Consider the following 25,846-nt stretch of genomic DNA (forward strand, 5'->3'; position numbering starts at 1 on the left):
ATATCTGCTATTTTTTGAAAGAAATTAACACGGTCATGACTTGATACAATGAGGAAGTTACACACACACAAAAGCTCAAAGTTTGTGTCAAACCAAAGAACAGGCAAAGGGCTCTAAGTGGAAGTTAAACTACATTTCAAGTATAGAAACCACAGCTATGCTTGGCAATCACACATGCTTCTGTATTGCTGCAATAAATGTCAAAGTAGAGAAGAAAAAGTTCCCGACATAACGTTGAAATCAACTTGCAGCATAAATACATCAAGGTGCTGGTCATCAAGACAACAGATCAAGATACCCAACAATTGGAAGGTCAGGAAAAACAATTGAGATATGCGTTCAGGCTGACTTCTGCTGCAGTTTCTAAGGTTATCTTAATTTGAGTATAGGCAAGCTCCAGATGTCAGGAACACCAGACTGAGCTCGCCAATTTGAGTGGAAAATAGGAATCAACTCATTGCTGCACAATTTGAAACACTCACGCAACTCCTATTGAGCGTGAGATATGCTTCTTCCTCCAGATGAAAGCCAGGCACCAGTGGAACAATCAAAGCACGTGTCATTCCATCTCAACCATCAAGAGACATCTAACCCAGGTGAAAGATTGACCCAGAGAGGAGCACACTGGGTGACGAACAGAGCACAAATGAGCAAGTGGGAAGACAGACATTGCTGCCAGGAGAGACAGGATAGGTCATTCCTTGGCTGAAGAGTTGGGGGATTCAGAGCTCACTGTTCCTGTTTCTCAAACCATGCCAACATGTGCAGTATTATGCTGAATGGTGTCACAGCACTACAATGCATGGGAGGAATGGGAATGCAGGACGATGCTGTGTCTCATGATGGTTGTACATGCGGATTCTCCATCCCACCTCCTCCAATACTTGCAGGTGGGCTCAAAAGAATGAAGGACCAGGCTGCCTAGGCGGCAGCACGAGATACTGCCTGCAGTCTAACCACCTAAGGACCTAACTACCATGCACTGAGGGTCACCTCAATCCCAAGAGGCTCCATTTGGAATGTAGCAAACAACCATGCACTCCAGCCACTCAGGTGGCACCTTGGAGAAACACAAGGCTATATTTAAGAGTTCACACATCACACTCTGGCGCCAAGAGGAAGCAAGGTGGGAAGAAACATTAGCCACACATGCATTACGTGAGTTTTCATTAAAAAATTACAGTTGCATTGACTATGTTGTATGTGCCGACACTTTTCTTGGTAAGGCTTGGAAGTTGCTTTGACCAGGCAGCACCAATGAGTGCTCAGTGAGGTGATGTAAACAGAGAAGGACCTGTAGATGTTGGTCTATTGGTCCTAGGACAGGAATCTTAATGCAGTGGTAAGGCATATTGGTCCCAGGACAGGAATGTTAACGGTGCAAGATAGGGTAGTCAAGAGAAGATCTCCTGTAACAGTTTGGCATGAAATGGATTGTAGTCATCAATGGTCCTCAGGCTCTTCAGCCTGGTCTTATTGCTGTCTGTGGAAGGCTTCACTCTCTAGGGCCTCCAAGATGAGGCCACTTTGGAAGGCAAAGTTATACAGTGTGCAACACACGACAATGATTAAAGTCACTTTAGCAGGAGTGTATTGTGACAGGCCCCCAGCTAATATTGCAAGAGTCCCCAGAGGCAGTGTGATTATTATTTTTTATTATCTATTCTATTACACATTGTACCGATTGAACAAAGCAAGATAATAATTGTTGTTTTATATATTCACTTGCTGTGAAATAAAGCACCATAACAATTTATACCTGGTCTCATCTTACTAAGTGTTGTCTTCAAAAAAATGAGAGGGGAGCACATGTGAAAGGCATTATTCAGTTTGGATCACAATGGGGCATTACTGGGTTACATGTAGCTAGATATTGGGCTTACAGGCCCACCCTGAAATACAAGTCACTGAAGACCATTGTAGCTGAGGGAATATCTTATGGCAAGACCCAAACTAAGTGATGGCTTTTTTTTTTGGAGAGTATGCACTGCTCCTCAGTCAAGGAATGCCCACGTCAATATGCTTTGGTGTCATGTTCCTGCAGTGCAGCCTCACCAGCTTGGCATCTCTTTATTGCTCATGATCTTCTAAGAAGCAATGATAAAGGGGAATTCCCAAAGGGAAAGACATTGTTCCTTTTTTGAACTGGGATTGAAGGGCAAAGGCTGGGGGGGGAGGGAGGGAAAGAGAAAGAGAACGGCAGTTCCTTGGTAAATGGCACTGTCAGATTACAAAGCAATTATAGCAACTGAAAAAATAAAAACAAACAATAATCTTTTAACAAGCCAATCTAGATATTTAATTTCTCTTCCAGTTAGTCTGTAGCACTCAAACCCTGGGCACACATTTTATTCTGGCGTGAATATGAATGGGCAGATTTTTGTTAAGTAAGGGCATCAAAGGTAATGGATCAAAGGTGGGTAAAGATGTACAGATCAGCCATCAATCACCACATTGAACAGTGAAATAGACTCAAGATTGGCCACTCCTGTTCCCATGTTCATAAATAGCAGAAAAATGGGATTTGTGGCCATCATATATCTTTACTGCCTCATTTGCATGCACTTGCCCAAAATGGGCAGGTGCTTTCACCAGCCATCAGAATTGCTGATGGAAAATGAGGTGCGCGCTAAAGTGGGAGAAGATCCAGCATTATGGGCCTCAGCTTCACATATCTCCATTCCATTTCCAGTGGCCTCCGGGTACCACCTCAAAAATCAGACAGTGCCCAGAAACTCTAAGCTACACGTCTAGTAACCATATTTGACGCATCATTCGCCTTCCAACATAATTGTTACCATCAGAGCGTGCACATACTAAAGTGCTATTACTAATATGTGGCAAAGCCATTTTAAAATGGAAGTTTTGCTCTGCAGCAGGGTCGGTGTTTGTTCGGTCAGCACTGGCCCCTATAATTGTACAAGCTCAATGTGAAACTGATGAACTGCTTATGTACAGAGTTCACCGCTGATTACTCTTCAGACTGAGCAGAGTAAATGATTGATAACACACCAGCACAGAAATCATTTCAACTAGTACATGTCAGCTAGAGAGAGACTGACAGGTCGTCACGCACCCCTGGGCAAGAATCCTATCTGTCATTGCCAAGCACAAAATATCTGGAGGATATAATGTACCTTTCAATGCACTAATACGAATGGGTATATTTTTTAAACTAGCGTAGTGCACACTCAGTTCACAGCTCATGTGCCAACTGTGCCTCCTTGATAAAGTGCGACATCCCCACTGACACCTGGGAGTCACTGGCCAAAGACCGCCCCAAGTGGAGGAAGTGCATCCGGGAGGGCGCTGAGCTCATGTACAGTCTCGAGTCTCATCGCCGAGAGCATGCAGAAACCAAGCGCAAGGCAGCGGAAAGAGCATGCGGCAAACCAGTCCCACCCACCCCTTCCCTCAAACACTATCTGTCCCACCTGTGACAGGAACGGTGGTTCTCGTATTGGACTGTTCAGACACCGAAGAACTTATTTTTTTTTTTTTTTTTGGAGTGGAAGCAAATCTTCCTCGATTCCAAGGGATTGCCCATGATGGTAAAAGTCTCCACTGTGGCTTTTGGGACCGAGTGCAATCCAGACAATGGTCCCTGTCCCAGCAGTGGTTAAGGTGCTGGAGCTGCTTGTTGAAGGACAATACTCGAGGCTTTTCATCTATAAAGGGCAGATCCAATGAACTGTAATTAAGACGGGGAGTGGGGGGGGGGGGGTCACTGAAGGGTTGGAATGTCACAGGTTTGAGAACCGGCAACAGTTGGTCCAATTCTTGCATGTGAAATCACGGTCTCATGCTCTCTCCTGCCAGACAATTGGGATCTGCCACAGGTCAAGGGGTGAAGATGCATAATGAATAGAATGCAAGCTGAATTCAGGTTTTCACTGCACTATTGTGAAATTGGGGAAAGGAGGGCTCCATACATGTACTGAAGCACAAGCAAGAAGTGCAGCTCATCAGCAACAGTGCAACGTTCAATAATACTTGACCAGATAATTAGTTTGTTAGGTGCAAGTGATACAAGGCTACCAGAATTTGACTTTTAAAATGGTGGTATTTTGCAAGAGTTGTTTTGCTAGCACATGAATTCCCATCCTTCCTGTTGAGACAACTTCTCTTCCAGTGAAATTCCAGTACTGGACTGACTGAAAAGACGAATGCTCGTAGTTATCAGAAGACACGCCTCAATTGCTCCAACTTTAGAATATCAGTGACTCTCAGCAGCTGCAGAAGCAGTGGTAGGACAACAAAAGGCTTAAAGCACAGACAAGCCACCATCACCCATGGCATCTGCTGCCACACAAGCTGAAAATTGATCGGTGATTCTACACAGACCATAATTTTCCTGACTAATATTAGCTGGTAGCATGTGTGTGGGAGATTCAGATGGTTGAGCGTTCAAGCCTGATATATCCTTACTATACAGTATAAATGCACATGAGGCCCATACTTGAGAAGGTCACTGTGACCAGTAACCTTTATTAACCAGCACTGAAGTGATGAAGGTGGGTGGAGCTTCCCCTTTTATACCTGAAAGTCCAGGTTAGGAGTGTCTCCCACAAGTTCACCTCTTGTGGTCAGTGTTCTCACTGTGTACAACTTGGGTCAGTTTATACATGGGTTACAATGACAGTGGAATACATGACATCACCTCCCCCACAAAGTCTTATTGGGATCACAGGTTAAGTCTCTGATGGTTTATGCTCCCTTGTGGAGCGCCCGAGTTGGGACTCCGGTTGTTGGGCGCTGGTCTGAGTGTCTGCTGTTTGCGGTGCCTCAGGCCTGTCCGGACTGCCCACAGTGACGGTGCTCTCCTCCACTTGGTTCTGGTGTTCGGTCACCTGTGGTGGAGTGAACTCTACATCGTGTTCTTTCTCTGCTTCTTCTATGGGGTTGCTGAAACTCCTTTTTGTTTGATCCACGTGTTTGCGGCAGATTTGTCCATTGGTAAGTTTAACTACCAGAATCCTATTCCCCTCTTTGGCAATCACAGTGCCTGCAAGCCATTTGGGCCCTGCAGCGTAGTTGATGACAAAGACAGGGTCATTGACATCAATACATCGCGCCCTCGCATTCCCGTCATGGTAGTCACATTATGATCGGCGCCTGCTCTCAACAATTTTTCATGGTGGGTGTATAAGGGATAACCTGGTTTTGAGCGTCCTTTTCATTAGCAGCTCTGCGGGTGGAACCCCTGTGAGCGAGTGTGGTCGGGACCTATTGGCCAACAGGAGGCGTGGCAAGCGGTTTTGTAGGGAAGCCCCTTGGATTCTGAGCATCCCCTGTTTGATTATCTGCACTGCTCGTTCCCGCCTGGCCGTTTGAGGCCGGCTTGAACGATGCCGTTCTGACATGGTTGATACCATTTCCAGCTATGAAGTCCTGGAATTCAATGCTTGTAAAGCACGGGCCATTGTCGTTGACCAAGACGTCCGGTAGATACGTGGGCGGCGAACATTGCCCGTAGACTTTCTACCGTGGCAGAAGATGTGCTTGAATTAAGAATGTCACACTCGATCCATTTGGAGTAGGCGTCTACTACAACCAAAAACATTTTTCCCATGAAAGGACCAGCGTAGTCCACATGGATGCGTGACCATGGCTTGGCGGGCCAGGACCAGTGGCAATGGGCTGCTTCCCTGGGCGCATTGCCCAGCTGGGCACACGTGTTGCACCTGCGAACACAAAGATCTTTTAACGTTAAAACAAGTTTCTTACATGGGTCATTTGGCGTACAGATTGTTGGAGCATAACAAATTGCGTGCTCTATCAAAAGCCCTTTCCTGGCTGTCCCCCCAGACCCAGTCACGACCTTTGCGTAGGAGCACGTGTAGCGGCTCTAACAGCGTGCTCAATTTGGGAAGAAAGTTACCAAAATAGTTCAGGAGCCCCAGGAACGAACGCAGCTCCGTCGTGTTACGGGGTCTGGGTGCTCTCTGGATCGCTTCAGTTTTGGACGCAGTAGGTCTGATCCCGTCTGCTGCTACCCTCATCCCCAGGAATTCTATCTCTGGAGCTAGGAAGACGCACTTCGTCTTTTTCAGTTGCAGCCCTACCCGGTCCAGTCTGCATAGCACCTCCTCCAGGTTGTGGAGGTGTTCTTCAGTATTGCAACCCGATGAGGAGGATGTCGTCTTGAAGAACAACCGTCCTTGGAATCGACTTGGAGGCTTTCCATATTTTGTTGAAAGATCGTGGCGGCCGAGCGAATCCCAAACAGACATCTGTTGTACTCAAACAACCCCTTGTGTGTCGTGATGGTGGTCAGCTTCTTCGACTCACTCGCCAGCTCCTGGGTCATGTAAGCTGAGGTCAGGTCCAATTTTGAAAAAAGTTTGCCACCGGATAGCGTCGCAAAGAGGTCCTCTGTTCTTGGTAGCGGGTACTGGTTTTGGAGTGACACCCGATTGATGGTGGCCTTGTAATCACCACATAACCTGACCGACCCATCCGCCTTGAGCACCGGTACGATCGGGCTCGCCCAGTCACTGAATTCGACTGCCAAGTTGATGCCTTTCCTCAGCAGGCGGTCCAATTCGCCTTCTATCTTTTCCCACATCACGTACGGCACCGCTCTGGCCTTGTGGTGTACTGGCCTGGCGTCCGGGTTTATGTGAATCACTAGCTTGGTCCCCATGAAGGTGCCAATGTCGGGTTGAAATAATGAGTCAAATTTGTCCAGGACCTGTGAGCACGATACTCGCTCCACTGAAGAAATTGCATTGACATCGCCACATTTCCAGTTCATGACAGCCAGCCAACTCCTCCCCAGTAGTGCAGGACCGTCCCCCGGGACAATCCAGAGTGGCAACCTGTTCTCCGAATCTTTGTGGGTCACGACTACCGTGGCGCTGCCTCGCACCGGAATGATCTCCTTTGTATATGTCCGTAGCTGTGCATCAATTGGCAATAATTTTGGCCTCCTGGCCTTGGACGCCCACAACTTGTCGAACTGTGATACTCATCAGGTACTGGCTGGCCCCCCGTGTCTAGCTCCATTGATACTGGGATGCCATTGAGGAGCACATTCATCATTATCGGTGGCGTCCTGGTGTATGAACTCGCTGAACTTCAGCTGCCAGCTATTTCCCCCAGTGTCCATTTGGCCTCATAGGGCTTACATCGGGCCCGTCCTCCTCGTACATCAACCTGGCTGTAGGCTTCCTGCACATACGCGCCAAGCGACCGCTGACATTGCAGTTTCTGCAGATATATTGTTGATACCTGCAAGCTCTGGCCGTGTGTTTGCCTCCACACCTCCAACATGAGCAATTGTTGGAAACAAAACATCCATTAAGAGTCGATCGTCTGACTGTCTCTGTAACTATCCTTAAGCGCACCATTAACAGATGTTGATGGCCCCATTTTCCCTTGCGATGGCATGAATCGCCATTCAGCTAGCCATTGTCTCTGTTGAATTCCCCCTCTGGGTTCGACTACATGCTCGGGCCTGTCCGATTTCCCCTGTGTGCCGCATTAACAATGTTGACTCCCTGTCCATTTGCTGCATTTAAGCCAAGATTTTTGTCAAACATCATTCTGGTCTCTTCCTCCCCGGAGATAAATGTCTGGGCCATCAAAGCCGCCATTTCCAGGGTCAAGTATTTGGTCTCAATCAGTTTCCTGAAAACCCCAGCGTGCCCGATGCCCTCAATAAAAAAGAGTCTCGCACAATCTCCGCTCTGCATGCATCTGGGAACTTACATAGGCTCGCCAGTCGCCGGAGGTCTGCCACGAAGTCTGGAACGCTTTGCCCTTCTCGCCGCCGGTGCGTGTAAAACCGGTGTCTCGCCATGTGCATGCTGCTCGCCGGTTTAAGGTGTTCCCCGATCAACTTACTGAGCTCTTTAAAAGTCTTGTCCGCCGGCTTTTCTGGCGCTAGAAGATCCTTCATCAGGGAGTACGTCCTGGATCCACAAACCGTCAGATGAGCCCTGTGTTTGTCGGCCGAATCCTGTCCCAGCCATTCCTTAGTGACGAAACTTTGCTGTAGTCTCTCAATAAAATCGTCCCAATCATCACCAACACAGTACCTCTCGTCTGTGCTGCTAGTGGCCATGCTCGCGTGGTTTAAATCCCAGTTTCTCGTCACCAATGTTATGTCCTTACTATACAGCATAAATGCACACGAGGCCCATACTTGAGAGAAGGTCACTCTGACCAGTAACCTTTGTTAGCCAGCACTGAAGTGAAGTAGGTGGGTGGAGCTTCCCCTTTTATACCTGAAAGTCCAGGTTAGGAGTGTCTCCCACAAGTTCACCACCTAGTGGTCAGTGTTCTCATGGTGTACAACTCAGGTCAGTTTATACATGGGTTACAATGACAGTGGAATACATGTCAAAGCCTGCTCCAGGACAAGGCTGGTATTGCAATGCGCTGCAGTGCTCAGGTTGTCAGAGTTAGTATCCTATGAATACTTTAGACTGAGGCTTCGTTGGCCTTTCCTGGTGGAGGTTAAAGATCCCCCTTTGAACGGAAAGAATATTCTCCTTCCTCAAATCAATACCAAAGACAGAATGGGTGCTTATTCATATTGCTAGGATTTGCTGACATAGACTGGCTGAAACAATGAGATAGATAAGGCAGTATTCTGAATGCAATTTCTTTTTTTATTTAAAAAAAAACAGCACTCAAGAATACTATGGAGAAAGTTATTGGATTTGATCACTAAAGCTATCATATGGGTGCCAGCCTCCATACATTATGAAATTGGTAATTATTTCCAAATTTGTTTAAATGGAGAAAATATTGCACAAGGGAGGACAAACAAATTTCTCTCACCCCCCCACCCCCCGAAAATGAGTTTGTTGTAAAAGCAGTGATTGGTATAATTGCCACCTACTGCACACTTGAAAAGATGCCGTAAACCATTCCATTGTTTTGCCAGTAATATAGCTTCATAATATTTACAACACAGAACGACCCGTACAAACAATAACCTTGCAATATCCTTCTGTGAATCATGCAAAGTATTTACATCACAAAAGCCCGCAAGGTGCAGTCTCTATTATTTCACAGGATAAGAATCGGAGGCGGTTCGATCAGATCACTGGGAATTTAAAATTGGACACCGTTGATAAATTAAAATGGTGTTAGTTTTAGAATGCAGTCCAGGCCTCAAATTTACTGTGAGCAAGTTTCCAAGTTTAGCTCGGTTGAGGCGCTGAGTAGATGCGAGCAAGGTTTCCCCCAAGGGACGCACATCAATCACGAGGACCTGTGCAGGCTGCTCACCCCCCACGCACACACGAGGCTGCAACAAATCTGATGGGATCCCACACAAAAGCAAAAATTTAGAGGGGACGCTGGACGTGAGGCACTTCCTCATTGGAGGTAGAGGAAACCTAAAAAAAAACTGACAGGGAGCTATTGTACACCTCCTACTCGCCAGTTCCAATATGATATTAGCAGAGTACCGACAGCAGGATGCTCAGCTGTTCTTCTGGATATTTAGAAGAGGAGGAATGGAAGAAGAAAAAAAAGTTTAGTTTTTACATTTTTTTCCCTTAATTTTGGCGTGAGCTCAAGGCAGTAACTGAGTGCTTGGCCAATTCCTTCAGCTTTATTTTGTACTTTTGTCACCTTGGGAATGATGTTATTGCACTGCAACTTCTCGCCGCTGCGCGTTATTCTGCTACCCGATATTTGGTATGCACCGTACCTCTCCTTTCTCGTTGCGGATAAGCCGGTTGAACTCTTTTCCTTCTAGACACAGGAACTCTTCGCCTGGATGGAGGATGCCGCATTTTGTGGCGATGGCACGCGCAGTGTTAATATTGTCTCCAGTCACCATTCGCACCGTTATACCAGCCCGCTGACACTTTATTATGGCATCTGGAACCTGCAATGGCAGTGAGCCAATTTCACAGTGAATAAATTGAGATGGGTTTACTGCAATCATTAACTCAGAGCAGTGCATAATCCTTAAAAAAAAAAGTAAAAGCAGTAATTCACAGAACTTTTTAAAACATCAATTTATTTCCTCATGTTTCGTCAAACTTTTTCATCAACTCATACTTGCAGCTCTACAACAACCACCAATTTCTAAGAGTTGGAATTTTTTTTGAACATTGATCACTTGGCTATCTTACTGAATCTCAAAATTAGATTTTTTCTCTCAAAGAAACTGAAATAGTAACTTACAAAATGCAGCAGAATCATTTCCCCCCCCCGCCTTGCCTGCCTGCCAGAGCACTTAGCACTACAGCCTCTGCCAACATGCCTTAACCTCCTTAACACAGATCAATGATGCATTTATCATAGACCCAATGAATGCATCTATTTTGTGAACACTTCATTTTACAGTATGTCAGCTAACGAAAGCTGAACAAAAGCAGTGCTTCAAAAAACAAACGCTTTGAGGCACTGAAGTATTTTGTTCCACTCCAAATACAGGTGTGTACTCAGGTGAATAAACTAAATGGCCAACTGTTTTAATTGGCATTTCTTCCAGGTAATGAGTCAAAGAATAACACTAGCTACATCCCATCCCAAAAGTGAAAAAGAAACACAATTAAAGCTTTGAGAAATCGCAACTGTTGAGTATCAATGATGAGTAGAGCGAAGTTGAGGAGAACTTTTTGCACCCAGAGTGTGGTGGGGGTCTGCAACTCACTGCCTGAAAGGGTGCTAAAGGCAGAAACCTTCATCACAGTACGTGGAGTGCTGTAATCGACATGGCTATGGGGACCAAGAGCTGGAAAGTAGGATTCGGTTGGATCGTGCTTTTTCGGCTGGCCTCCTTTCTGTGCCATCAATTTCTGATTCTGTGAAAACTTGCACATTTGATATGTTTACTGTCCAGTGGTTCCAGTGATGCAAAGTGAGTCAAATGCTCAGCTTACCCCAAAGAATCAGAGAAGATAGTGTGTGGGGGCAGGGAATAGAAGGAAATCAGCATGGGCAATAGATTTCACGATTCATGCTTAGATCCATCAGCATGTACAGTTGGCAACAGCGAATGGGTTAAGTGAATAAACACAGCAACGTGAACTGACATGGAATAATAAATGCCTTTCAACACAGGCAATAAAATTAGCTGGTAGAGGTGTAATTATTTTCACCAAAGAAATGGAATCAGCTGAACTGTTTGTGGCTCTTCAGAAAAGGACTTGTTTATTTATAGATAATAAGCATCTCTAGACATTGTGAACAAGTTGTTCAGCATGTGACTTAAGAATTTAAATTAAGAACAGATGGATACAAGATATCAGGTACTTGGTGTTATACGTTATTTAAATTGGATTGCATTGTTAAATATTAAGAAATCAATTCCATGGGTACATAATTCTCCTTGTTCTCAATTCCAATCAATACTTCTGAAGAAACCTACCATCTCAAAATGGAGGGTTTGCAAAACCCAAAGCTGCATCATTTCATCAGTTTGGACAATATATATTTTTCTCAGGATTCCTCACAGCATTCTAGTTAAAGGATTTTGCTCAAGCCCAAATGTTTTTCTATACACAGCTCAGTACTGTGCTGTATAGGTTAACCAATGTGCCAGTGGCAAGATGTGTGTGGGGTGGGGGGGGGGGGGGGGGGGGGGGGAAGGAAGATGAACAATGTGAACTGATCAACACCAGCAACTGCTTTCACACATCCACCCACCCACAGAGTGGAAGCATTAACAGAGGAGACATGACTGACTTGTTACTTGCATAATAGTTATAGCACAGAAACAGGCCATTCAGCCCAATGGGTCTGTGCCGGTGCTTATGCTCCACACAAGCCTCCTCCTACCCGTTGCCATCGAACCCCATCAACATATCCTTCTATTCCTGTCTCCTTCTCTTTATCTAGTTTTCCCCTTAAATGTTATCTATGCTATTTGTCTCAACTACTCCTTGTCGTAGTGAGCTCCACATTCTAGCCATTCTCTGAGTAAAGAAGTTTCGTCCGAATTCTAATTGGACTATCTTATATTTATGGCCACTCGTTCTGGTTTCCCCGCAAGTGGAAACATCTATAGGTCTACCCCATCAAACTCTTTCATAATCTTAAAAGACCTGTATAAGATCACACCTTAGTCTTCTGAGAAAAGAGCCCCAGCATATCCAATCTTTCCTGATGGGTTATAACCTCATTTCTGGTATCATTCTAGTAAATCTTTTTTGCACTTTCTCCAGCGCCTCTAGAACCTTTATATAATATGGAGACTAGAACAGTTAATGAGGAAGAGAAACAGCAGGAAAAGGAAATGCTTCATTTATGAACAACTGCAAAGTTTGAAAAATATGGTGACCAATGGTGCATCTTGCAGGATTAAAAGTTATCAGTAAAGAATGTGTGGATCAAAAGTACAACTGGTTAGACAGGCAACTTTACCTTGTACTGGAGGGGGCACCCATCCTTCAGGGCTGCTGACCAAGGGCAGTGTGGCTCTTAGTTGGCCGGCGCGGACACAATGGGCCGAAATGGCCTCTTTCTGCGCTGTAAATTTCTATGTTAGGTGTCGAACAGTTACCCACTGGACTGGAGCCCAAGTTAAAGTAATTTCAAACCGGTAATGTTCGAAGTAGCAAAATAGCAATGACAACCAGACTTGACGAGTTGCTGAAAAGATTTCCTTTAGACTTGAACCAATGATTTTCATGGTGACTCATTTCATGCCAGTGGCATCAAGGCCAACAACAAATGGCCACAATACACAACCACCCAGGTGTGCTAGATGCTGAGACAGACTGATCCACTCTCAAGTCTCCATCGGAAAATCAATCCAAGATTACAGCATTCCAATATGTTGTCGGGTCTTCCAACCTGAAGGACATTACGTTTTTTAAAAAAAATTCTGCATCCCAAAATGACTGTTTGGACCCACCTCAATTAAAAGACAAAATGCATAAAGTGAGAAAGGACCATCCCTCCCCCCCCGCCCCCCCCCCCCCCTCTCGCAGCAGGTTCTGTGAATTTATGTAATGATTGATGAATCGCTTGGCATTGCTTGCATTCTGTGGGGGTGTTGGCTGGGAAGCAGGCAAGCTCTGCTAAAGTTGGCCCATTAGCAAACAGGAAGCAGGTCTGGCAGGCTCGGAGTCAAGCACAACATCGGATGGGTATACGGAGCCAGCCTGAGAGAGGGAGAGAGGCCGATGATCTACAACAGTCCACAATTAAGAAAATATACGTGATCGTAATGATTTCAGCGCTATTTAATTGTAAATAATAAAGTGTTATAATGCACTAACTTTGATAAAGATAAGGGTTACAGAAACAGTTATGGCAGCTGCATTGCAGGGAAGTTGTTTTGGGGTTGAATGTTATTGGTTGGTTGTGTGACAAAACCAGTAAGCAATAAGCCTACAGATATTACACACTGAACTACAGTAATCAGCAAAATTAGACATCAACCATAAAATTAAGCCATTAGAAAGCTTCTGCTTAAGGCGTCGACAGCCTTGCAGCACAAAAATATAGATGCAGAAGACGAGCAGAAGAGATCACAGAATTCTTTGAACTGTTGCACCCTTTAAATTTACAGACTGCGTTCTGCCATTTGTTGTTGACACCATATACTTTGCAGCCTAATTAAAGAAATCTGTGTCTGTTCTTCCAAGTCTGTGCCTTCTAAATTTAATCGAGACTGAGCAGCTTATGATTTACCACAGCAACAGTGGCTGGCAAGCTATTATTTAGTGTACTGTCATTGGGAGATTTTTTTTTCTAATTTGAGCTTTCAAACTCCGCAGCTCAAGACCAGTTCAAAACAAGAGAAAATTACTAACTCAAACCAAGACAGAAATTGCAAGGGCAGCTCCATGACCCACACTCACTGCAGGAAGCCCACATTCTCTGGAGCGCAGCTCCCTACTGGAAGTGTGGGATTACAGAATTACCACTTTGGTTCCACCTCCTTCTCCTCCCTTCACCAAACGACTCGTAAACACATATTTTCCTCGTTACCAGCGATGCAAAGCAAGCTGGAAATTCTGCATTTAAAATGCTGAGTTGACCCTCCTTCCCCCCCTTCCCCCCCCCCCCACACACACCACGAGGCTACGCGCCATGGTGCAAGTTTTGACCGTCTCGGTCTGGGTATTCATTTAAACATTCAATGGTTGAGTGAGCAATGCAGAAGTAATCATCCAGCGGGTGACGGCTTGAAGTCATGCATCAATAACTATGGTACATTTAATCGAAATTTTGAGAGATCTGTAATTTTTTTAATATAAAAGCTGTGCAGTTAACGGAGAAGGAAAAGAAAATACTTGTGTGCAAATTTGCTCAAGAGGACACCGTTTTCATGGTTGGATAGAAAAGGCTACATCAGGAACAATGCAGCATCCCTGGGGAGCAGCCAAATAGAATTTCAGTACAAACAAATTTTATTGCAACGTGGTGAGCTGATGGGGACTCATGTTTACAGGTTTCACACACAGACTCGCTACTTAATGTGGCAGGAGAACGAGGTTCTATGGCAGCTCAACAGTCCTGGTTACTGGGTTTTCAGATGGGGCAGAGGGAGATTAAAAAAAAAAAGAGGGGCAGTCGCAGTATTGATTAAAGAAACAATTACAACTGCGAGGAGGGATCATCAAATGAGGCCATATGGGTTGAACTGGAGGTGAAAAAAAAGGGCCATCATACTGCTGGAGGTGTACTATAGACCCCAAAACAGTCAGAGGGAGAGGGAAAAGCAAGTATGTAGGCAAATTTTTGAGAAGTGCAAAAGCTACGGGACAGTAATAGTAGGGGTTCTCAACTACACGATTAACTGGAATAGAATTAGTGTGAAGGGTATAGAGGGTGCAGAATTCCTAAAATGCATTCAGGAGAACTTTTTTTAAGCCAGTACACAGCAAGCCCAACAAGGGAGGGGCGATTCTGGACTTAGTTTTAGGGAATTAAGCTGGGCATGTGGAACGGGTATCATTTTGGTGCTAATGATCATAATTCAGTTAGATTTAGGGTAGTTATAGGAAAAGACAAAGATAGACTAGGAATAAAAGTTCTCAATTGGGGAAGCGCCAATTTTACTAAGTGGTGATGTGATTTAGCCAAAGTGGACTGGAAACAGCGACTTGAAGGTAAATCAATGTCAGACATTCTTTAGCATCTTTGAAAGTGGATAAATCCCCAGGCCTGGATGAAATGTATTGCAGGCTGTTGAGAAGAAGAAATAGCAGAGGCCCTGACCAGCATTTTCCAATCCTCACTGGTTACAGGTATGGTACCAGAGGACTGCTAACGTTGCACCATTGTTCAAAAACGGAGAAAGGGATAAGACCAAGGAATTACAGGCCAGTCAGCCTAACCATGGTGGTGGGAAAATTATTGGAAAAATTTCTGAGGGACAGGATAAATCTTCATTTAAAAAGACACAGATTAATCAAGCACAGTCAGGTTGGATTTGTCAAGGGAAGGTCATGTCTGAATAACTTGATTGAATTAGTTGAGGTGGTAACAAGGAGTCGATGAGGGTAGTGCATTTGGTGTAGTGTATATGGATTTACGATTACGGCGTCAGATCTCCTCCTTCCAGATAAATGAGGCCATGTATTCATGCCAACAGTGCTTCTCCGCCATGCTTTAGTGCTTCGGCAGGAATTCCATCTGCTCCTGTTGCCTTGTTATTCTTCAGCTGACTGATGTCCTTTTCTACCTTGTGCCGGGCTAGGATTGTGCTGAGACGGTAGCGGGTAGCATGCTGCGGGATGGAATCGAGGACACTCACGTCGAAGATAGAGTCTTGTTTAAGGAGATCTTCGAAATGCTCCATCCAACAGGCACTGACTGCCTCTCTGTCCTGGAGTACCTCACTGTTCTTGGCTAGCAGTGGGGTAGGGCCTTGGGTGCTTGGGCTATAGATGGCCTTGACTGCACTGAAGAATCCACACATGTCGTGGCTGTCGGCTAACTGCTGGATCTCCTGTGCTTTCTCCATCCACCATCTGTTTTTGTAGGTCACAGGTTTTTTGTTGGACCTCGGCCCTCAGCCGTCCTGTAGAGCTGCTTTCTTGCTCATGTTGAGTTGCTATTTTAAGTTCAGAAATGCCTTGCACGTGTCTAACTCGCTCCTGGATCTCCTGGTCGTTCTTGTCGAACCAGTCTTGGTGTTTCCTGGTTGAGTGACTGAGCGTCTCTTCGCAGATGCTGATTATGGAGGCCTTGAGGGCAGACCAGGTGCTGTGGCACTCTGTCTCTGGGTTATTGAGGGTTGCCGTAATAGTGACCATTTTCAAAAAAAAATGGGACAAGTCTGACTGCGGTAACGACAGAGGAATCTCCCTGTCGGCCACAGGGAAAATCATTGCCAGAATCCTCCTCAATTACCTTCTCCTGTGACTAAAGAGCTTCTCCCAGAGTCACAATGCGGATTCTGTCCACTAAGGGGTATAACAGACATGATCTTCATCGTATGACAACTACAAGAGAAATGTAGGGAACAGCACCAACCCTTGTACATGGCCTTCTTTGACCTCACAAAGGCCTTTGACACTGTCAACCGTGAGATTATGGAGTGTCCTCCTCCAGTTCGGCTGCCCTAAAAAGTTTGTCACCATCCTCCGTCTGCTCCACAATGACAGGTAAGCTGTGATCCTGACCAATGGATCCACCACCGACCCAATCCACGTCCGGACCAGGTCAAGCAGGGCTGCGACATCGCACCAACGCTCTTTTCGATCTTCCTTGCTGCAATGCTACATCTCACCCGTAGCAAGCTCCCCACCAGAGTAGAGCTAAATTATAGAACAGATGGGAATCTGTTCAACCTCCGCCACCTCCAGGCCAGATCCAAGGTCGTCCCATCCTGTATCATTGAACTACAGTATGCAGATGACGGTTGCGTCTGCGCACACTCGGAGGCTGAACTCCAAGCTATTGTCAACACCTTCACCAAGGTGTACGAGAGCATGGGCCTTACGCAAAACATCTGTAAGACAAAGGTCCGCTTCCAATCTGATCCCGCCACACAGCACTGCTCTCCACCCCCCCACCCTCCCCCGATTATCAAAATCCACGATGAGGCCTTGGACAATGTGGACCATTTTCTATACCTTGGGAGCCTGTCAACAAGAGCAGACATTGATGACGAGGTCCAACACCGCCTTCACAGTGCACCAGCGCAGCCTTCAGTTGCCTGAGTAAGGGAGTAGTTGAAGACCAGGACCTCAAATCCGGCACCAAGCTCATGGTCTGCTGGGCAGTAGTGATGGCCACTCTCCTATATGGCTCAGACGTGGACTATGTACAGCAGACATCTCAAAGTGCTGGAGAAGTACCATCAGCGCTGCCTCTGCAAGATCCTGCAAATCCATTGGCAGGACAGACGCACTGGCAGTGTTCTCACTCAGGCCAACATCTCCAGCATCAAAGCATTGACCACACTTGATCAGCTCCGTTGGGTGGGCCACATCGGCCGCATGCCTGACACGAGACTCCCAAAGCAAGTGCTCCACATGAAGCTTCGACACGGTAAGCGAGCCCCAGGTGGGCAGAGGAAATGCTTCAAGGACACCTTCAAAGCCTCCTTGACAAAGTGGAACATCCCCATCGACTCCTGGGAATACCTAGCCCACGACCACCTAAATGGAGGAAGAGCATTTGGGAGGGCATGGAGTACCGAGTCTCATCGCCGAGAACAAGCAGAAACCAAGCATTACAGCGGAAGGAGCATGTGACACCCAGGCTCCCCAACCACCCATCCCTTCAACTACCGCCTGCCCCACCTGTGACATAGACTGTAGGTCCCGCATTGGCCTCAGTCACCTGAGGACTCACTTAGAGTGGAAGCTAATCATCCTCGACTCCAAGGGACTATCTATGATGATGATCTACATGGATTTTAGCAAGGCTTTTTTTTTTGCTAAGGTCCCACATGGCAGACTGGTCACGAAAGTGTAAAGTCCATGGGATCCAAGGCAAAGTGGCAAGTTGGATCCAAAATTGGCTCAGAGGCAGGAAGCAAAGCGCAATGGTCAATGGGTCTTTTTGTGAAGGAAGGCGGTTTCAAGTGAGGTTCCACAGGGGTCAGTACTAGGTCCCTTGCTTTTTGTCATATACATCAATGATTTAGACTTGAATGTAGGAGTATGATTTTAGTTTGCAGATTGGCCGTGTGGTTGATAGCGAAGAAGAAAGCAGTTATCTGCAGGAAGCTATCAATAGATTGGTCAGGTGGGCAGAACAGTGGCAAATGCAATTCAATCCAGAGAAGTGAGAGGTAATGCATTTGGGGAGGGCTAACAGGCAAGGGAATACATAATAAATGGCAGGACACTTTAGTGTAAAGTAACAGAGGGAACTTGGAGTGCATGCCCACAGATCCCTGAACATAGCAGGACAGGTAGACAAGGTGGTCAAGAAGCTATACGGGATACTTGCCTTTATTAACCGAGGCAAAGATTACAAGAACAGGGAGGTTATGTTTCACTGTATAGAACACTAGTTAGGCTACAGCTAGAGAGGACTGCATGCAGTTCTGGTCACCACATTACAGGAAAGATGTGATTGTACTGGAAAGAGTACTGAGGAGATTTACAAGGATGTTGCCTGAACTGGAGAATTTTAGCTATGTTTCCTTTGGAACAGAGGCTGAGGGGAGATCTGATTGAGGTGTATAAAATTATGAGGGGCCTAGATGGAGTGGGGTCAACAACCAGGGATCATACATTTAAAGTAAAGTAATTGGTAAGAGGTTTAGAGGGGATTTGAGGGTAAATGTTTTCACCCAGAGGGTGGTGGGGGTCTGGAACTCATTGCTTGAAAGGGTGGTAGAGGCAGAAACCCTCACCACCTTTAAAAGTACTTGAATGTGCACTTGGACACGGACCAAGAGCTGGAAAATGGGATTAGACTGGATAGCTTTGTCGGCTAGCGCAGACATGATGGGCTGAATGACCTCCTTCCGTGCTGTAAATTTCTATGATTCTAAACTGTCCCGTGTTTGCAAATACTGTTAATCATGAAAATATACTAACACATACAAGGCTACCCATAAACAAGACCACCTGAAAGAATTACAAGATAAGAATTGAGCCTCAATCGACCAAATTGATCGTTTTCAGCATGACTGACGTCCACAAATTCAATGTTAATTTTCTCATTTCAACCAGTGTATTCCTACCAGCAGTTGCTGCACTCCTCCAGTGCAGTGATATTTAAAATAGCAACTCGCCCTCCCAACTCCAGGGCAGCCTGTCAATTTGAAATCTCACTCTGTACGCATCTTGCTGGGCGACCTCCTATACTAAAGCAGCAGCAGCAGCCTAGACTGAAGTTGGGAGGATAAGCTGCCATTTAAATAAATCAGCACTGGAGTAGTGCAACAGTGGCCCAGCTGATGGGAACAGAATGGTATGGTGGTGCTGCAGTGTCCACCTTTATATAGAAATTGCTCTGCTTTGAGGTAAACCAGAGGCACCGGCAAATAAAATAACTCCCCTAATTTTACCAAATAGGCAGATACATTTCTAGGTTATATGCACATACACAATAAGAGACCATACATCTTGAAGATGGACATCTGACCTCCTGAATGAAGCATTGTAACCAAGGTGAAGACATGGCAGAATGCATAATCTGATCAATAGTTAAAACCACTAGTTGAAGGTGTTGGTTGCCTCCTAATTGCTGTCCGAGTGCATGGAGATCAACTGCATCTCAATGATTAAACTGTGCAAATTTGTCCAATAGCCTCAAAGAATTTTGTACCATGAATACTTCAGCATTCATCTATCCTGTAAAGCTTGAACTTTCCTGCTTGAAGGGAGAAGCATTTATCTGGCATGGTTTTAAGATATGCCAAGAGTTGTCTGAAGCTAAGGAATCATTAAGGAAAGTTTCTGCATCTAGTTGGTTTCTTGAGGGGAGATAGTCCAGCTTGACTAAACAGATTGGGACATGCTGGGCTCAGCATTTGAGTGAAGCTCGGCTATCTCAAATTAAGAAGTTTGGATGAGCCAAGTGTCAACATGAAGGTATGAAGGGGTGCAGCTGAAGTAAGGCTGCCATTACAAACTGCATTCATGAATACTCTCCAAGCTAATTAGATGCCAAAATGGGTAAACTTTGCATTAGTAGCACTCATTTTACATTGAGCCTTAAGGCATTGTAAAAAAAAAAGAGCCAGAAAAATAGCATTAACACTCATGTATATTTTAACAAACCCACAGGTACAGCACATTATCCAATACGGCTGATAGTTCAGTACTGCTGTTCTTGTGCACTCATGATAATGCTGCGTCAATAGTGGGATATCCTAATGTTTGACAATTGAGTGGACAGCAAGAAACTGCAGTCCAGGAAACACCAGCATAATCAAAGATTGCCTCGGGACAATTTTCAGTTTGAAACCAGCAACTGTTTTGGATAATGCAAGAAAAAAAAAAATAGCGCTTTCAAGCTGGCAACTGCAGCTAACCTGCACCACTTTAACAATTACAGAATGACAAACAATGGAGGCAATAATCTAACAGCTACGAGAGCTCACCAATTTTTCAGATCTGTGCAATTCACAATGTTGAAAAGGCATGCGTCTTTACTCACTGAAAACCCAATTTACCTCTGGTCGCACTGGATCTTCGATTCCCACAACAGTAATGCACGTCAGGTCATTCAGAATCTCATTTTCGTTATCCCATTCAGGTTCTTTCACAAAGTCTCGGTATGCCAGGCAGATGGTGCGCAGCCCTTCACAAGCCATTGGTTCAATCACTTTCTTCACCATCTCGTCACGGTCTCTTACCTTGAAAACCATTACATCCCCAGTCTTGGTTAATAGTTTAGTACACCTGAAAAATATTTAATTAAAAAAAAAAGTGGTTTTTTTTGCACATAATACACACCATTAGGATTATAAAACTAGTAATTGGCAGCACCTATTACCGACAGAGAGCAAAAAGTAGCAAAATGCACCACTGGCCGCACCACTATCTTTGGGTGGCTGGGAGGAGGAAATAAAGAGCAAGAGGTTTAAACACTTACAATAAGCTGAAGTTCTAAAATTGCAAGACGTTGACATTAGGCATGAACGAGCACCATTTTGAGCATTCAACAGCTCATTGCAGAAGGTCTGGTTTTGCTCATTACAAGATTCTCACCAACTTCCATCTTCCTCCAGCCAGAAGATTTAATCTGGATTGCAGACTTCTCTACCACATTGGGAAATGCCATTCAGTTGCTAGCAAGTTATGATTCAAGTGCAAGGTAAATTAGATGATGATTTGTTCCAGTTACTCAATCAAGATAAAAAAAGCTGACTTGTGTAGCAGCCCACCCAATAATCTAACTGTGGACTGACCAGTAAATCTGGGTCTCGAAGACTCCGGATCTGCTGATGGGCAGTCAAGTACTCCAAATTAAATAAATATAGATGTAGAAGTCTAGACTCCCCTAATGCTCAGGAGAGCAGAATTTTAGAGGAGCGCAGACATTTCGGGGGGGGGGGGGGGGGAGAAAGAGGAGGTGGTGCTGTGGGCAGGAGATTACAGAGATAGGGAGGGGCAAGGCCATGGAGGGATTTGAAAATAAGGATGAGAATTTTGAAATAGAGGCGCTGCTTAACCGGAAACCAATGTAGGTCAACGATCACAGGAGTGATGGGTGAGCGGGACTTGGTGCGAGTTAGGAGACAAGCAGCTGAATTTTGCATCACCTCTAGTTTACGTAGGGTAGAATGTAGGAGGCTAGCCAGGAGTGTGTTGGAATAATCAAGTCTAGAGGTAACAAACCCATGGATGAGGGCTTAAGCAGATGAGCTGAAGCAAAGCTGGAGACAGGCGATTTTACAAAGGTGGAAATAGGCAATCTTAGTTATGCTGCGAATGTGGGGTCGAAAGTTCATTTCAGGGTCAAATGTGACATCAAGGTTGCCACAATCAGGTACCAGTCAGCATTTTGTTTCCGATTCCACCATTGAGAATCCCGTGAAAATAATCAGTATTCACCATGACCAACTGGAATTGGGGGAGGCGGGGGGGTGAAGTGTTTCAGCAGCTTCTGGATTTATATGTTTAACTGATTAGATCGCAAACGGGACAGTATGAAAAACCCCAAACATAGCTGCAGCCATCATTCAGAATGGATTTTTTTGTTAGACAAGGAGAAAATCCCAGAGGCAGTCTGAAATTTGGTCAACAAAAATAATCTCACCAAATTACGTGCACATGTCTAAAGACAAGCACCTTCCAATAGCAGCAGATATCTACCATTGGAAAACCCACCACCACTTTGGCTGTGATTTAGCCACAGCAACCAACATATCTCCAGACAGTTACATAAACTAGAGTTCCACTTTAAAATCAATATTTGAAAGTGTCTGAACAGTTATTTTGTCCACAATTTGCACAAGACTCTCCCATATATTCCTTCACAGTACAGATTAATTTTAAATGGAATCAAAAAATGGGGAAAAAATATTGAATTCAAGACAAGATTTTTGCTGTTAGGTAGTTAATCTGCATTCTTCATCCAACTATAGATGACAGCATTTCTTAGCTGGTTTTAGTTTGTTAGAGTAACTGCATTTCCTCCCTTTGTGTTTGGCAGAGTACTTTCTCCCTCAACCCCCTACTTCAACCCACCATTGCCTTAAGTGATGGGCAAGGAGAAAATATGTCTCATCACTACAATTCCACGAGATGTTCTGACCACAACAAGGAGTTCATCAGGAGTGGAATGTGACCATCACAGCACTCTGCCAGAGTGTTAGCATAATATGCTGTAGCAACACAAGTCTAACTTTGCTTTTTAAGAGTCTGAAATATAGCTTTTTGCACATAAATAAACATGCACTTCAGTATAACATTTTGATAAGTCGAGATTATTAACTGGCTAAAGATAGCAGTTAAATATACACACACAAAAGGACATGCAGCCCTGAAAAGACCAGAGTGTTGAAATTTAAATCTTGGCGTGAAAATGGATTGCTCGCAAGATTGACTTAAACAACTTTATCAACATTTTACAGATCCTCCAGAGATTGAGGCCAAAGACATGTATAAGAAGCAAGAAATATAAACACAAAAGTAGGCAAAAAATCAGTAAGAAAGCAGACTCCCTAAAAATTGAATTTACTGAACAAGATTGGATGGTTCAATTTGTTACACACAACCTTGCCTTTGATCACAAAACATATTGCATCTTTACTACGGAAGAACAGTGCCCAACCCATTTCTTTCCCAGTTTAGATTCCCATTGGAATCACCAGGATACAATCCTTTCAGCAACAAATCCCCAGGTACACATATAGTTTTTGGGCTATCTTGCCATCATTTTGTTTACTCTTGCTTCTATCCTTCCCATGCTTTCGGCACTCAATAGCTTCTATCCTCTTGACACCTAATAGAATGAAGTTGAATTTGTAATACAGATTGAGGGTGAGGAAGTAGTGTCTCAAACGAGCGTACTATGCTTAAACAAAGGGGACTACAGTGGGATGAGGGCAGAATTGGCTAAAGTAGACTGGGAACACAGACTAAACGGTGGCACAACTGAGGAACAGTGGAGGACTTTTAAGGAGCTCTTTCATAGTGCTCAACAAAAATATATTCCAGTGAAAAAGAAGGGCGGTAAGAGAAGGGATAACCAGCCGTGGATAACCAAGGAAATAAAGGAGAGTATCAAATTAAAAACCAATGCGTATAAGGTGGCCAAGGTTAGTGGGAAACTAGAAGATTGGGAAAATGTTAAACGACAGCAATGACTAAGCAAGCAAGAAAGGAAAGCTAGATTACGAAAGTAAACTTGCGCAAAACATAAAAACAGATAGTAAAAGCTTTTACCGATTATATAAAACGGAAAATTGTGACTAAAGTAAATGTTGGTCCCTTAGATGATGATGAGAAGGGGGATTTAATCATGGGAAATGCGGAAATGGCTGAGACCTTAAACAATTATTTTGCTTCGGTCTTCACAGTGGAAGACACAAAAAACATGCCAAAAATTGCTGGTCACGGGAATGTAGGAATGTAGATAATCGCTATCACTAGGGGGGTAGTGCTAGACAGGTTAATGGGACTCAAGGTAGACAAGTCACCTGGTCCTGATGAAATGCATCCCAGGGTATTAAAAGAGATGGCAGAAGTGAAAGCAGATGCATTCGTTATAATCTACCAAAATTCTCTGGACTCTGGGGAGGTACCAGCGGATTGGAAAGCAACTATTGTAACGCCTGTGTTTAAAAAAAGGGGGCAGACAAAAGGCAGGTAACTATAGGCCGGTTAGTTTAACATCTGTAGTGGGGAAAATGCTTGAAGCTATCATTGAGGAAGAAATACCGGGACATCTAGTTAGGAATAGTGCAATCAAGCAGACGCAACATGGATTCATGAAGGGGAAATCATGTTTAACTAATTTACTGGAATTCTTTGATATAATGAACATGGTGGATAGAGGTGTACCGATGGATGTGGTGTATTTAGATTTCCAAAAGGCATTCGGTAAGGTGCCACACAAGATTACTGCAGAAGATAAAGGTATGCAGAGTCAGAGGAAATGTATTAGCATGGATAGAGAATTGGCTAGCTAACAGAAAGCAGAGAGTCAGGATAAATGGGTCCTTTTCGGGTTGGAAATCAGTGGTTAGTGGTGTGCCACAGGGATCGGTGCTGGGACCACAACTGTTTACAATATACATAGATGACCTGGAAGAGGGGACAGAGTGTAGTGTAACAAAATTTGCAGATGACACAAAGATTAGTGGGAAAACAGGTTGTGTAGAGGACACAGAGGCTGCAAAGAGATTTAGATAGGTTAAGCGAATGGGCGAAGGTTTGGCAGATGGAATACAATGTCGGAAAATGTGAGGTCATTCACCTTGGGGAAAAAAAAAAAACAGTAAAAGGGAATATTATTTGAATGGAGAGAAATTACAACATGCTGCGGTGCAGAGGGACCTGGGGGTCCTTGTGCATGAATCCCAAAAAGTTAGTTTGCAGGTGCAGCAGGTAATCAGGAAGGCAAATGAAATGTTGGCCTTCATTGCGAGAGGGATGGAGTACAAAAGCAGGGAGGTCCTGCTGCAACTGTACAGGGTATTGGTGAGGCCGCATCTGGAGTACTGCATGCAGTTTTGATCGCCTTACTTAAGGAAGTATCTACAAGCTTTGGAGGGGGTACAGAGACGATTCACTAGGCTGGTACCGGAGATGAGGGGGTTACCTTATGATGATAGATTGAGTAGACTGGGTCTTTACTCGTTGGAGTTCAGAAGGATGAGGGGTGATCTTATAGAAACATTTAAAATAATGAAAGGGATAGACAAGATAGAGGCAGAGAGGTTGTTTCCACTGGTCGGGGAGACTAGAACTAGGGGGCACAGCCTCAAAATACGGGCGAGCCAATTTAAAACAGAGTTGAGAAGGAATTTCTTTTCCCAGAGGGTTGTGAATCTGTGGAATTCTCTGCCCAAGGAAGCAGTTGAGGCTAGCTCATTATATGTATTCAAATCACAGATAGATAGATTTTTAACCAATAAGGGAATTAAGCGTTATGGGGAGCAGGCTCGAGGGGCTAGATGGCCTACTCCTGTTCCTATTTCTTATGTTCTTATGCAAGTACTTAATAAGAACACAAGAATTAGGAGTAGGCCACAGTCCTTTCAGCCTGCTCCGCCATTCAATAAGATAACGGCTGATCTTTGACCTCAACTTCACCTTCCCGCCCAATTCCCATCACAAAGCAGACTTTCACACATTCTTGCTGTTGGGGCAAAATAAAGAGCCCTAACAATTTTTAAGTCGTGAAACCCAATTTGCATTCAATCAGCATCAGACTCGACCAGAAATAAATATGGTGAAATAAGGTGGCACAGCACATTGTAGGAATGCTAAATTGGACCATTCCAATGGTTGGCAAGTTTGAGTCAGCAGTGTTGTTCTGGGGAAATGCTGACCAG

At 44.6% G+C, this 25,846-nt stretch overlaps 1 protein-coding gene across 3 annotated transcripts in view; it reads right to left on the bottom strand.

The window, feature by feature from the left end:
• LOC139227951 (plasma membrane calcium-transporting ATPase 1-like) overlaps nt 1-25,846 on the bottom strand; it is a 262,677-nt gene that overhangs the window by 42,411 nt on the left and 194,420 nt on the right. For all 3 annotated transcript variants that reach the window (XM_070859112.1, XM_070859111.1, XM_070859113.1), the window contains 2 exons: nt 20,513-20,741; nt 9,671-9,850 (listed from right to left, as the gene is read on the bottom strand). In XM_070859112.1, the coding sequence (XP_070715213.1) occupies nt 9,671-9,850; nt 20,513-20,741 (409 nt within the window). The remainder of the gene's footprint in view (nt 1-9,670; nt 9,851-20,512; nt 20,742-25,846) is intronic.

This window comes from Pristiophorus japonicus, chromosome 17, assembly GCF_044704955.1.
Source record: "Pristiophorus japonicus isolate sPriJap1 chromosome 17, sPriJap1.hap1, whole genome shotgun sequence".
Lineage (NCBI taxonomy): Eukaryota > Metazoa > Chordata > Chondrichthyes > Pristiophoridae > Pristiophorus > Pristiophorus japonicus.